The sequence below is a fragment of the Bison bison genome, unplaced genomic scaffold (genome assembly GCF_000754665.1).
Source record: "Bison bison bison isolate TAMUID 2011002044 unplaced genomic scaffold, Bison_UMD1.0 scf7180017864276, whole genome shotgun sequence".
NCBI lineage: Eukaryota > Metazoa > Chordata > Mammalia > Artiodactyla > Bovidae > Bison > Bison bison.
In genome coordinates this window covers 445,783-460,775 of record NW_011494848.1, presented here as the reverse complement: position 1 = coordinate 460,775, position 14,993 = coordinate 445,783, and the positions used below count along the sequence as shown (strand labels likewise).

At 39.6% G+C, this 14,993-nt stretch overlaps 1 protein-coding gene across 2 annotated transcripts in view; it reads right to left on the bottom strand.

The window, feature by feature from the left end:
* Positions 1-14,993, bottom strand: part of PAAF1 (proteasomal ATPase-associated factor 1) — a 41,575-nt gene that overhangs the window by 4,544 nt on the left and 22,038 nt on the right. For both annotated transcript variants that reach the window (XM_010848845.1, XM_010848846.1), the window contains 4 exons: positions 10,751-10,945; positions 7,276-7,367; positions 5,811-5,926; positions 4,123-4,205 (listed from right to left, as the gene is read on the bottom strand). In XM_010848845.1, the coding sequence (XP_010847147.1) occupies positions 4,123-4,205; positions 5,811-5,926; positions 7,276-7,367; positions 10,751-10,945 (486 nt within the window). The remainder of the gene's footprint in view (positions 1-4,122; positions 4,206-5,810; positions 5,927-7,275; positions 7,368-10,750; positions 10,946-14,993) is intronic.

Genomic DNA, 14,993 nt, shown 5'->3' with positions numbered 1-14,993 from the left:
GAAAAGGAGTACATCAAGGCTGTATATTGTCACCCTGCTTATTTAACTTATATGCAGAGTACATCATGAGAAACGCTGGGCTGGAGGAAGCACAAGCCTGAATCAAGATTGCTGGGAGAAATATCAATAACCTCAGATATGCAGATGACACCACCCTTATGGCAGAAAGTGAAGAGGAACTAAAAAGCCTCTTGATGAAAGTGAAAGTGGAGAGTGAAAAAGTTGGCTTAAAGCTCAACATTCAGAAAACGAAGGTCATGGCATCCGGTTCCATCACTTCATGGCAGATAGATGGGGAAACAGTGGCTGCCTTTATTTTTCTGGGCTCCAAAATCACTGCAGATGGTGATTGCAGCCATGAAATTAAAAGACGCTTACTCCTTGGAAGGAAAGTTATGACCGATCTAAACAGCACATTACAAAAAAAAAAAAAAAATTTTAAATAAACGGCATCGTTGTTTGCTCAAATAAATAAATAAATAAATAAACAGCACATTAAAAAGCAGAGACATTACTTTGCCAACAAAGGTCTGTCTAGTCAAGGCTATGGTTTTTCCAGTGGTCATCATGTATGGATATGAGAGTTGGACTGTGAAGAAAGCCGAGCGCCAAAGAATTGATGCTTTTGAACTGTGGTGTTGGAGAAGACTCCTGAGAGTCCCTTGGACTGCAAGGAGATCCAACCACTTCATCCTAAAGGAGATCAGTCCTGGGTGTTCATTGGAAGGACTGATGGAAGCTGAAACTCCAATGCTTTGGCCACCTGATGTGGAGAGCTGACTCACTGGAAAAAACCCTGATGCTGGGAAAGACTGAAGGCAGAAGGAGAGGGGGATGACAGAGGATGAGATGGTTGGATGGCATCATCGACTCGATAGACATGGGCTTGGGTGGACTCCAGGAGTTGGTGATGGACAGAGAAACCTGGCGTGTTGTGGTTCATGGGGTCGCAAAGAGTCGGACACAACTGAGCGACTGAACTGAACTGAACTGACTGTACCCAGCAGTATACAGAGGATCTTCTTTCCTGCATTCTCATTATTAAAAATAATCTTTTCCAAAAAAGAATCCTTGTATTTTAGAGGTACAGGGAGGTAAGAAAGTACAATTACTATAGCTCTTCCTCTGCATTCAAGTTTCCACACACAAACCTACTTGATAAACCCAAGCTTTATTCCCATTCTGTCTAGGAAGCCATCTCTAACCACCCCATATAGTAAACCCTTTCTCCTATCAACCTCTTGTAACACTTACTATTGCTCTGACACTTCCAAATATCTTTCCCTATACCATAATTCTAATTTTGGTGAGTGTGTGCTCCACCACTGGATCATGATGATCAGAAACACTTTTTTAGGAGGGCATAGGGCAAGGGTTATGAGCAGGGCTTCCCTGATAGCTCAGTTGGTAAAGAATCTGCCTGCAATGCAGGAGATCTGGATTCCATCCCTGGGTTGGGACGATCCCCTGGGGAAGGAAATGGTTACCCACTCCAGTATTCTAGCCTAAAGAATTCCATGGACTGTACAGTCCATGGGGTGGCAAAGAGTCAGACACAACTGAGCAACTTTCACTTCACAAGGGCAAGGGTTAGTTACAAGAGTAAGAAGAAACTATCACTTACAGAATATCTACTTTATTTCGAGTACCCACCTCTACGTAGAGACTTAGGAAAGTGAACTGGTTCACCAAAGATCACAGGATGATTAAACTATACACAACTGTCATTTTTATATAAATATAAACATAAATTAACAAATAAATGAAGACCTATTCAGTAGGTCTTCACTGCCGCATGCAGGCTTTCTTGAGTTGCAGGGAGTGGGGCTACTCTTCATGGCAGTGCTCAGGCTTCTCGTTGCGGTGGTTCTTCTCGTCGTGGAGCACAAGTTCTAGGTGTGGGGGCTTCAGTATTTGCAGCATGCAGGCTCAGCAGTTGTGGCACATGGGCTCAAGAGCACAGGCGCAGAAGCTGGGGCGCACAGGCTTAGCTGCTCTGGAGCATGTGGAATCTTCCCACATCAGAGATCAAACCCGTGTTTTCCTATCCACTGGGCCACCAAGGACGTCCAACACCACATCTTCTTAAGCAAGTCACCTGCTGATGGACATCTGGGTTGTTTTTACATCTTGGCTATTACAAATATTGCTGTTATGAACATGGAAGCACTAGAGTGCCCTAGACAAAAACTAGAGTTTTTGTCTTTTCTATATATATGCCCAGGAGTGAGTAGGATTGCTGGATCACATGGCAACTCTATTTTGAGGTTTTTTTTTAAGGAACCATCATACTGTTTTCCATGGTGGCTGTACCAATTTAGATTCCCACTAACAGTGTAGGAGGGTTCCGTTTTCTAAACACCCTCTCCAGCATTTATTCTTTGTAGACTTTCTGACTGGTGTGAAATGATACTTCATCGTGGGTTTGATTTGCATTTCTCTAATACTGGCATTGCTGAGCATCTTTTCATGTGCCTGTGGGCCATCTATATATCTTCTTTGGAGAAATGTCTATTTAGATCTTCTGGGCACAGCATATATTACATAATTCTGATCAAGGACGTAGGAGATTAGTAAATCTGCCGGGTTGCTCCTGAGGAAATGTTTCTCATTCTTAAAAAGGATAACAATATGCATGTTTTGTGAAGATAAGACTTGCTGCAGCTATCCTGCACTGTAACCTTGAGGGAATAAGCCTGAGGACAAAAGCCAGTGTGCTAAGGAGGAGAGTGCCAAAAAACAGAGAAAAGCTGCATTCTTGATTTTATTTCTTCTCTTCTTCTTAAAGCTTTATTTAACTCAATACTTTTTTGGATTTTACCAGTCTTTAAACATCCTGGATACAATCCAGGATACCACACTGAGTTAGCTGTCAATTTTTCTTAGTTTCTCCACTGAATTTGTTTTCAAATCACTAAATTAATATAATCTGGAGCCACCATAAATCTGGATGTCTTGTAAATGAAGTACTACATTTTCTGAATTATTGAAGCCATTTTCAGTTGAGTCTTCTGCTACTAACAGCCAAAAACATCCTAATTGATACACTGAAGTATTAAGGTAAGATGGTCCCTCCAGGCCTATAGGCCAGTCCTCCTTACCTAAATCATTCCTATGAGGATTCAGTGTCCCTTAATGGACACCTTCTTCCATGCATTTCTCCCAACCCCACTCCCAAACTCCATTCCAAATATTCTGTACTGCTTACACCAAGGTACTCACTCACTTTACCCAGACTGTCTTTGTAAAGCATCAAACACAGTACCTACTGCATGGTAGGTAGGCACCTAGTAAAGGACAGATCCCTTCTTTCTGCCCCCTTTCACTCATCTATGACTTTGAACACACTACAGCTTTGGCCATCAATGTGCATTTTTACATCTCCAGTTGGTAAAATAATCACTGGATTACATGTCCCTTAGTCCATGAAGGAGCTCAGTGAAGGTCGTTCAGTGGTAAAGAACCTGCTTGCCAATGTAGGAGATGTGGTTCAATCCCTGGGTGAGGAAGATCCCCTGGGGAAGAAATGGCAACTCATTCCAGTATTCTTCCTGGGAAATCCCATGGACAGAGGAGCCTGGCGGGCTACAGTACATGGAGTTGCAAAGAGTCAGACACAAGTTAGCGACTAAAGCAAGCAAACAAGTCCACAGACATGCCTGTAGTACTCCTACCACTCAAGTTAGCTGTTCCCCATATTCCCATACAGTATTCTGCTACAGTACTTATCAAACTGTATTCTATTCAAGCACATGTCTGTCTACCTTACTAACTATGAGCTCCTTTAGAGCAAAAACTGTAACTGATTTGTTAACTGAATTCTCAATAATTTGTAATAAGAGCCAGTATATTTATTCTGACAATGTTTATTGAGCACCAGTTATATGGTGGACACTGAACTAAAATGCTGGGGGTAACATGATAAGGCACAGCCACTCAAAGAGCTTAGACTGGAAGGGGCACAGATAATTACAATTAGGGTGTTAAACGTTATGTGAAAAAGCACAATATGCTAAAGAATCATGGAGGATGATGCCCCTAGCCCTGCCACAGACCAGGAATTAAACCTATGTTTCACTGAATGATACAGAACCACCTCCCTCAATTGGCCCCTGGACCCACCTTGGCTAGCAATGAATCCATCTCTGAAACTCAGCAGAGACATAACTGGTGCTCCTGATCTGTGGATGACTTGTACTGGAGTCCTAGGATACAGAATAAATGGAGCGATTTTACTCTTTCCCTTAAAAAGCAATACTTGACTATATTCAACCTACAGTACTAACTGCATAACAGCACACTGGACAAATGTGGACAGAGATTAAACATTCATATGGTTTATTTCCTGGCAAGATCCTTAGATGGTAGATCAAAGTAGTCCATTCAAAACCACCTTGGAGGGAATCTAAACATGTCTCTAAATATCTTAATGAGCTGAATAAACTAAATAACCACTGATATTTCCAGTGTTTAGGGGAAGTCTGACAAGGGTTTAAGATAACAATGTTAACAATATGTTAATCTCTTTATAGACAGAATTAAGTCAGCTGTGATATATTAAAATTGTTAGAACTCTGTAAAATCAGAAAGATGAGAATCAATTTTTATAATTGATGATTTTATAATTTTTATAATTATGAGATTTTATAACAGTGATCAGATTCCCTATCTCTATGGAAGCAAAAACAAGTACAAAAATAAATTATATTTTATTTTAAATATATTATATATATATATATATTATATATATATATATAAATATATAAATAAATAAAAAAAATTCTTAAATTATAGAAGGTATACACTAGTCACTCTTTAACTGAAATTTTTTCACTGCTCTTGGAATAAAGTCCAAACTCCTTGGGATGGTATATAAGTCCTTTCTAAGCAAATTACAGTTTTCCTGTCTGGCATCACTTCTCATCACTACTCCACTGGCAGGGTATACACTTGTCCTGTCAAACTACTCAGAGATGCCTCACAGTGCCATATTTTCACATGCCTTCATGCTTCTCTATATGCTATTCTACCTAAGGCAGGTCCTTCTTTTCTTTACTTGGTAACTTTCTGCTAGACAAGATCGATTAAAGCTGCATTTCCTCAGATAAGTCTCACTTTCTTTTCTCTCCTTCTCGGTGCTTCCTCAAATTCTTGAGATCACTGATCACACTGTGTCCTAACAGTCTTTTACTTGCCCATCTTTATTATTAGACTCCAAATGCCTCAAAGGCGGAGTCTTTATCTTTCATTTCTGTTGTTTGGTGCCCTGAACAAAGCCTAATGCCTACAGGAGCCATTCAATAAGCATCAGTTGAACAAAGGAAGGAAGCAGAAAGTGACAGTAGAAAATGTTAAGTCCTGGGACAAACAGGTTATGGATTCTTTTTGAGTATCTGTACGACCAGGATAAAGCCTATATAAGATAGGTTATGATCACAGCCAAACAAAGAATCAGAGCTGGCTTACTTGAACTATAAATGATCAATCTCAGCCCAACCCAGATGTAATACCAGGAAGAAAATTACTAAGGTCCTTAAAATTAAAGGTTTTATACAATTATTGTGAGATGTTAGTTCATTATTTAAGCTTAATTTATAAAGCAATCATGACAGTATGAATCAAATTACCTTTCAATGTGATTCCAGGAATAATAAGAACAATCAGACAATTCACACTGGAAAGCCTTTATAAATGGAAAAATATACCCTTGATTCAACAGCCATCTATATGCCAGATTAAATCACTGTGAAAGCCAATAAAAATTTCCACTCTGCAGAAGACCTGCATCATGCAAATGAATGGTGACTCACCTTGGATTCCTTACATCCAGCTGATAAATGTTTCCATCCTGTGTCCCAGCCAATAGCAAGAAGCCAGAGAGAAAAGTACAGCAGTTGAAGGCATCTGAGCCAATAAAGAGGAACAGCTGCGAACAAGTAGGAGACAAAGATGCTGTTTAAAGATTCATTTGTTTCCAGGAATAAACAGGCACCAAGAAAAGAAGAATTTCACTATTTTTAGTATAGAATTTCTTTCTTCTCCTTTTAAGAACTCCTGATCTAAACTAAGTATTCATCAACAACTGAGGGGGAAGCACTCCCAGGATTGCAGGAACCTGAGGCTGTCTGAGGACTTAAGCAGGTTATATAATATCATAATATCATAATTTAAGGCACGAGTTTTCACACTATTTCCCCTCAACACATTGACTCATGGGATCCTCAACACCAAAAATCATTATTTTCCTTGTTTTCAGCACAACCTTCCATTTGCTAAACACTTGCAATTCACACATTTAAGTTTTGCTTCAAGACACTGGTGACAATCTTTTGAAGGTAAAGAAACACACTTAATCTGGCAATTTAAGAAATCACAATTTACCCATGTACTTAAGAAAATAAAAAACTATTAGATTTTTATTTCTTACTATTAGTTCAAAGAGTAAAGTTTGAATGTTCTAAAAAAAAAAAGAAACAAACAAACAAAACCCTCTGACTTTCCTTTGGAAGTAAAAGCCAGCATGGAAATTCAGAGTGCAAAGGCAGTATGATCAAAAATAGTGATGCTCCCAGAATAAACTTTGAAAATGGAAACATCACCAGCACAATGAAGTAATGAGATGAAATGAAAATACAAAATCTGTGGCCAAACCAAACCATTAATGTTGTCTGGGTGATGATGACAGCAACTGGGAAGAAATTTAATCAATCTAATCTCAAGGAACTCCAAGTTTAATTAAGAGCATAGCCTGCTTGGCAGAATCCCAGGAAATGAGGGAAGAAAACCCCATTCTTCTATAAGAGACATTCTGGTCACTAATTGAGAGCCCTGAATGCATAAGATCTTTACTCAAAAAATCTCCACATTACCTTAGAGGAGGAAGAAAATCTATAGAACCTCATCATTTTACATGTAGCACACTAAGGGCCAGTGGGAAAGTGACTTAATAAAGCTCACAAAGCAGTAGGTCATTTAATATTATCACATAACCCCACATATAAGTCCTACTATGACAAGTTTAGTGATGAGGAAACAGGCTCAGAGAGGTTAAGTAATGAGTCCAATGTCAGAGCCATTAGGAAGAGCTAGGATTTAAATGTTGCCCTTATCCCATACCACATGTTCTTAATTACTATTCTGTACTGCCTTTCACACATGCAGCTTCCGCAAAAGGTGAACATACAGAGAAATTAGAAATGTTTTCAAAACAGCTTTCCAAGAATCAGTGTGACCCAGGTTGCCCCAGTGTTCAAAGGTCTTAAAGGAACCACTTGCCGGCTGCCTGCTCTGCAGTCCCAAGCACTGAAGTTTCTTATCTTCTCGGGCCAACAGCAGCATTTTCGACTCTGTTCCAACCTCTCGTTCACCTGCATGACAGATGAGCTATGTCAATAATGGGCTAGGATGATCAGCTGGCAGTACTCAGAAAGCATAGCTATTGACAGCTCTTTACTGAATTACTCCGCTAGTCACTCACTTAATAGTTTTAAAAAACATTTATTATGTTCTATATCTTGACATGGTATTGTTTATATGACTGTACATATTTGTCAAAACTCACAGAACTGTGTGATTAAAAAAAAGGACTTTTACTATATGTAAAATATACCTCAATAAACCCAATTTTAAAATATTATGATTATCAAGTCCTTTGTAATATGGAAAGATACCATACTTGGAACAATGTACAGAGTACAATGCTAAACAAAGTAGGGCCAAACATATGTAACAATATAAAAGGAGGCTGCTGGAGGAGAGGAGGGACACAGAAGAGTGATATAGCTCAATTTACATTTTTAAGTAATTTCACTTATTTTTGGCTGTGCTGCGTCTTTGTTGCTGCATGGGCTTTTTCTCTAGTTTTGGCAAGCAGGGCCATCATCTAGTTGTGGTATGCGGGCTTCTCACGGTGGTGGCTTGTCTTGCTGTGGAGCACAGGCTCAATAGGTGTGCATGGGCTTAGTTGTTCCATGGCATGTGGGATCTTCCCGGACCAGGGATCAAACCTATGTCTCCTGCATTGGCAGGTAGATTCTTCACCACCAGGTGAGCCACCAGGGAAGCCCTGGACTTATGCTTTCTAAATGAGCATGATGATTCCTATGAGTATGGATTACAAAACAGAGCAGGCAACAGGTACCGGCAGACTGAATCAGGATGCTGGCAGGAAGAAGAGAGACCTGGAGGGAGAGGATGAGGTGGAAAAATAAGAAACATTCTGAAGGTAGAGATGACAGACTTTGCTGATGTGGGACAAGAGGAAAGGTAGCGGTGGATCTTCAATGAATCTTAGGCTTTGGGCTTAAGCAAGGAGATGGTGGTGTCATTAACTGAGATGGGAAAAAACAGATTTGGGGTTGGAAAGAATCAAATGCTCCATACAATAAGTTCAAGCTGTCTATTAGACACTTAAATAGAGTCTAAAATGCAAGTAAAAGATCTATGCTTTAGATATATTTTTGGAAATCACCAGCTTAAATACAATATTGAAAGTCATGGAAATGATAAGATCACCTAAGAGAGTAATTGCAGGGCTGAGGGCCCTCCAATATTTAAAGGTTAAAGGAAACATACAAAAGGAAACTAAGAAGCAGTAGCCAATGAGCTATAAAGAAAAGCAGTGTCGTGTGGTATTACAGAAGCCAAGAAAGAACAGTGTCCTGAAAAGAAGAGTGTACTATGCTGCAACCTACTGAGAATTTGGAAAGATAACCACAGAGAAGTAACACTGGATTACACAATATGGAGTCGCCGGTAACCTTGACAAGAGCTGCTGCCAGTTAAGTAGCTGGGGCACAAACCCACCTAGGACAGGCTGAAGAATAAGTAGGAAGTGAGGAAATAGACAAAACAAGAATACCTTCATTTAAATTACTTTAAACCAACTGATTTTAAAAAACTCAACCTTATTTTAAGTAATATCTGTGAAATCCTAGGTTTGAAGTAAGATGTGTGTGTATTAATATATAACTTAAAAATGAGTACTGCCTGAAATGATCTTGTTTACCACTAGCTGCACATGCTCACACTTTGGGGAACAGACTTTTCCTATTAATCCACTGTGGCGCTAGTGGTAAAGAACCTGCCTGCCAATGCACGAGACACAGAGACACAGGTTCAATCCCTGGGTCAGGAATCTCCCCTGGAGAAGGAAATGGCAACCCATTCCAGTATTCTTGCCTGGAGAATCCCTTGGCCAGAGGAGCCTGGTGGGCTACAGTCCACAGGGTGGCAAAGAGTTGGACATGACTGAAGCGACTTAGCACACGCACATTCCGTGGCTACTCAGTTCCTGTCTCTTGGATTTCCTTTCACAATCCATTAATTCCCAAAGAGGGGCCAGGCTGGTAGTCATAACAGTTTTAGTTCTTGGACCATAGTGCATCTATATGAGAAGTTTAAGAGAGAGAGAATACTGTCTATAATGATGGGCAAAATTAACCCAAACATACTGAGGACTACTTAGAACAGTTTTACTCATAATTGTCCAAACTTGGAAACAACTAAGATGTCCTTCAGTAGATGAATGAATGAACTGAGGTACATTCAGACAATGGAATACTGTTCAATGCTTAAAAGAAATGAGCTATCAAGGCACAAAAAGACCCAGAGGAAACTTAAATGCATATTACTAAGTGAAAGAAGCCAATCTGAAAAGGCTACATAGTTTACGATTTCAAAATTCTGGAAAAGGCAACACTATGAAGACAATAAAAATATCAGTGGTTGCCAAGGGTTATAGGAGAGAAAGGAACAAATTGGTGGAGCAAAGACAATTTTTCAGATAGTGAAATTTCTGCATGATACTATGATGACAGATACATGACACTGTACATTTGTCCAAACCCACAGAATATACAACATCAAGAATGAATCCCAACATCAACCTTGAACTTTGAGTGTTAATGATGTATCAGTATAGGTCTATTAACGTAACAAATTTACCACTCTGGGGGGGATGCCAATAATAAGGAAGGGTGTGCGTTTGTTGGGGCAGAGGGTATACTAGAACTCTGTACTTTCTGCTCAATTTTATGTGGACCTAACTGCTCTAGAGGCAGAGATACTGGGAGAAAAACAGTCCTGTTTCCATCAGAGAAGCAAATATGTTATAATCACAGGAAAATAAGAAAAGAACACAAGTTGCTTTATTAGGATCTTTATCATTTTGACTCACCAGAACTATCATTCTACTCACCTATTTCCCCCTATGAAGCTTACATCAACTTCTGGCTCAGCCAAGCATAACTTTACCCAATGGATAATTTTACCTTCATACTGTTTTTTAATGTGAACTGACTACCTCTACCCCTGCCCTAGGTCTCATTCTCCCATCTTTCCCAGTTCAACTTGAATCCATCCTGCAAGGTTTAAGTCAACTTCTTTTGTGACTCCTTTCTCATCTATACTAACCTAAAACACTCTCTTCTTAAAAAAAGAAAAACAAAAAACCTATTATATTTGCATTCAGTGAATCATTATTTTAGCTAAAACTGCACTGATCTCTGTTTTACAGGCATTAGCCTCAACTGCTAAATTAAACTGTACTTACTCAAATGTAGTAACTATGACATATATTTCCTTTGTAAATTCAAAGCAACACAAACGTAGTAGATATGCAATAAATATTAGTCTTATGATGAAAACAGAAATACCTACAGAGCAGGAGAGGGGGAGGAAGAAAAGGAGAAACTAAGGCAAACACTGAAGGAACCTAAAGAAACAAATTCATATACTGTCCTCAACTCACTGGGCATCTGCTCAGGGGAGCCGAGGTTTATCGAGTTGTCAGCAGCACCCACAGCCACTCCATTGATGGAAGAACCACAGTCTGCAATGACTCCCAGGCAGGCTGAGCGCCCACAATCCCAAAGTCGTGCTGTCCCATCTCGAGAACCAGATACCACATTTTTCCCCCGATCAACAATGGCTGTATCCAGGATACCTGGAGAGAGAAAAAAGAAATGACCGTAAGAAGGAGTAGATAGTAAAGGAACTAAAGGGCAGAGTACATGCATGGATCTGCATAAATGACTATTTCTTTACAAATGAGTACTGGGTATGTACTACATCCTGGGTACTTTCAAGTGCCAGAAAAACAGAAATAGATAGAACAGAGTCCCTGTTTCCCAACAGTTCAAAGACTAGCTATAAGGAACAGACATGGAAAAAGGAGCTTTGGATTTAATCTTTAGTGGCATGTTCTAGAACCATGGTTTTCCAGGGTTTTTTTTTGTTTTTGGCTTTAAAACATGTTTTTTAAAAACAAAACTTAAAGTAATTTTAGGCAGTTCAGCATGAAAATTACTGTCTTAAAAGCTCCTGCTGCTTCCATTGAGAAGTAACTGAAAGGGTTAGTCTCCTCTTCAAAAAAAAAAGGATATGACTTCTCATCTGGCCAAGATCAAATAAGTCCATTCCTCCCAGGTCCTTCCCTTAAAACTGAAAAAACCTGGACATAAGACAACAAGCAAGCTCAGTTCAAAGATGAAAGAAGGCAGTTCACCTAGGAACCCCAGGACTTGAAGAACAACAGGAAATTGAGTTTCCCTGCATTTCCTTACTGCCTCCCATATATCCTAGACAGGACACTGCTGAAGCCTCTAACATAGAACTGATTTTTTTTTTAAGGGACAAATTAAAAATAATAGCAAAAAACAAACAACTCCAAGGAAAGTCTGTTGCTTCTAGGCAGAAGACTGAGAAAAAGGTGGCCTAACAGAATAGAAAACATTTTGGCAATATCCATCTTCTTCAAACAGCAAAAGAAAAACTGCTACCTCCCCTGCTTAGAGTTTCACTGGGGCTGAATAGGGAGTGATATTCTATCCCACCTCCGCAAAGAAGCAGGAGACAGAACTCCAATTTTCCCCACCCAGCGATGCTGAGCAGGTCCAACAGGGTACTGTCAGTGGGGAACTGAGCCTCTACTCTCACCAATGGGGGAAAGAGGTAATCTTTCCTGAGGGAGCAGGAAGTAACACTCCATTATCCCCAACCCCTCCCTTGGTGTCAGTCCGCAGGGAACAGATCTTACAGGCCCAAGGGGAGGCAAGGAAGTGGTGTAAAGTTGAGGTGATGCAAGTTGGTACCCTACTTTCACCAGGAAGGCATCAGCACAGTCAAAGGGAAGCTGAGCTTCTACCTCACCTGTTTGCAAAGAGACAGTGTGAGCCAATGCTCCACTTTTGCCAGAGCAGGGTTATTAGAGGAACCCAGCAGGAAGCTGAGTATATACACCTCCTGGGCCCTTGCATCGTACCGCGACAGGGGACTGCCTGCTAAAAAAGATCAAACAAGATCCAGAGTGTTATAAGATCCAAAATGTCCACAGATTTTATAATTTTCAAAGCCCTTGTTACCTGTTATCTATTTGCTACGATCCCTGGCCTCAGAAGCACATAGCATAAAAAGGTAGAGACAGTCAGGGACATAAAGAGCTACAATTCAGGGACACGTGTGGTAACACAGGACTGCAGAGTAGAAAGTGAATCCGACCCTATGGTGATACAGGCAGGGCTAGTACTTGCTTTATTAAAACCCAGGTAATTGTCCTATTATAGGTGCCCAATAAACTCTTGCAGGCTGAGTGGTAAGTACCTGACCAAAGGTTACTGAAGTAAACATGTGCTCCTTGGCTTGTTCCTATTTCTCTCAAGATGAGATGACTTCAGATATGCAAACCTTGATAAAAATTCAACATAAGGCACAAAAGATGGATGACCCATGTGGTTAACAAAAGGCCTCAAGTCCTACTGGAAATTTTACTCTGAAAGCCTTTTCCAGAAAAAGATGCATTTATAAAAAATGCCACAAATTGAAAAAGTAGCCAATTTGGGGGCTGTTTGAGCAAATATGATTAGAGACAACTCAGGTAGGACCTACGTCACAGGGTAAGTTTCCAAATATATCCAATTTAAAATAAAAATTAAATACAACTTATGTAGCTGGTTATAGTTGTTGAAAAAATAAAATGCAATCCTCATAATTATATATCAACTGGATAAGGGCCAAACAGATAAGCTTTTAAAAGTAGCCTTTCCCTCAGAAGTAGATTGAAGGAGGCAACATGTCTTATTGCTATTTTACAGTTCTTATTTATAACATATTTTGTAATTGTAAAGTATCTTAACTTTAGAAAATGCACCTTTCCACTCTATTTCCATAACACGGCATTCTAGCTAGAAAAGGATTTTAATCTTTTTAAGAATCATGAAGAATCACCAATAGGAACATAAGGAAGGGCCTTCAGCTCTTACCAAGAAATCAAAGGTTTATTTATATCCTTATTGGAAAGTTCAAACCATTATCTAAAAATATTGAGTTTCATGGAAGTGATACAAATTTTAAAGAATAAATAGTTATGAAAAATATGTACCCAAGGAGGATGCTACTGTGGCTAGGGAGCTGTGAATGCTTTAACTGTGTACAAATGTCAACTAATACTCAGTAAAGAGGTTGGAGGTCTTCTCTTTTTATGAAAAGTAGAGTGGAAAACTATCACCCCCTCTCTAATAAAATGTCACTCACAACATAGTGGCATCTAGTGCGGGTCTCTTCACTCTTAGGTGGGAAGAATAAAAGAAAGAGAAGCCTTATAGGAGCAGGAATCTGTGAGGAATGACTTTAAGAAAAAGCTATAAAAGGAATAGGAATGCCTTTGTAGGAGGAATAGCCATACTTAACGACGTAACAGAGCTACCAAGGCTTTAGTTATCAAACCAAATGGTCTTCAACATATAAACCAAGAAGAAAAGAATCTGCATTGAAGAAAAGATTCAGCTGACTAACATATAAACATCCTAGCCAAAGTCTGGGAAATAAGAATAAGATTAAACTATGCCTGAATAAATAAAAAAATAAGAAGAGGTGGCAAGAATACACTGAAGAACTGTACAAAAAAGATCTTCATGACCCAGAAAATCATGATGGCATAATCACTGATCTAGAGCCAGATATCCTGGAATGTGAAGTCAAGGGGGCCTTAGAGAGCATCACTACGAACAAAGCTAGTGGAGGTGATGGAATTCCAGTTGAGCTATTTCAAATCCTGAAAGATGCTGCTGTGAAAGTGCTGCACTCAATACGCCAGCAAATTTGGAAAACTCAGCAGTGGCCACAGGACTGGAAAAGGTCCGTTTTCATTCCAATCCCAAAGAAACGCAATGCCAAAGAAAGCTCAAATTACCGCACAATTGCACTCATCTCACATGCTAGTAATGTTCAAAATTCTCCAAGTCAGGTTTCGGCAATACATGAACCGTGAACTTTCAGGTGTTCAAGCTGAATTTAAAAAAGGCAGAGGAACCAGAGATCAAATTGCCAACATCCGCTGGATCATCAAAAAAGCAAGAGAGTTCCAGAAAAACATCTATTTCTGCTTTATTGACTATGCCAAAGCCTTTGACTGTGTGGATCACAATACACTGTGGAAAATTCTGAAAGAGATGGGAATACCAGACCACCTGATCTGCCTCTTGAGAAACCTATATGCAGGTCAGAAAGCAAGTTAGAACTGGACATGGAACAACAGACTGGTTCCAAATAGGAAAAGGAGTACGTCAAGGCTGTATATTGTCACCCTGCTTATTTAACTTATATGCAGAGTACATCATGAGAAACGCTGGGCTAGAGGAAGTACAAGCTGGAATCAAGATTGCCAGGAGAAATATCAATAACTTCAGATATGCAGATGACACCACCCTTATGGCAGAAAGTGAAGAGGAACTAAAAAACCTCTTGATGAAAGTGAAAGAGGAGAGTGAAAAAGTTGGCTTAAATCTCAACATTCAGAAAATGAAGATTATGGCATCTGGTCCCATCACTTCATGGGCAACAGATGGGGAAACAGTGGAAACAATGGTTGACTTTATTTTTCTGGGCTCCAAAATCACTGCAGATGGTGACTGCAGCCATGAAATTAAAAGACGCTTACTCCTTGGAAGGAAAGTTATGACCAACCTAGACAGCATATTAAAAAGCAGAGACATTAC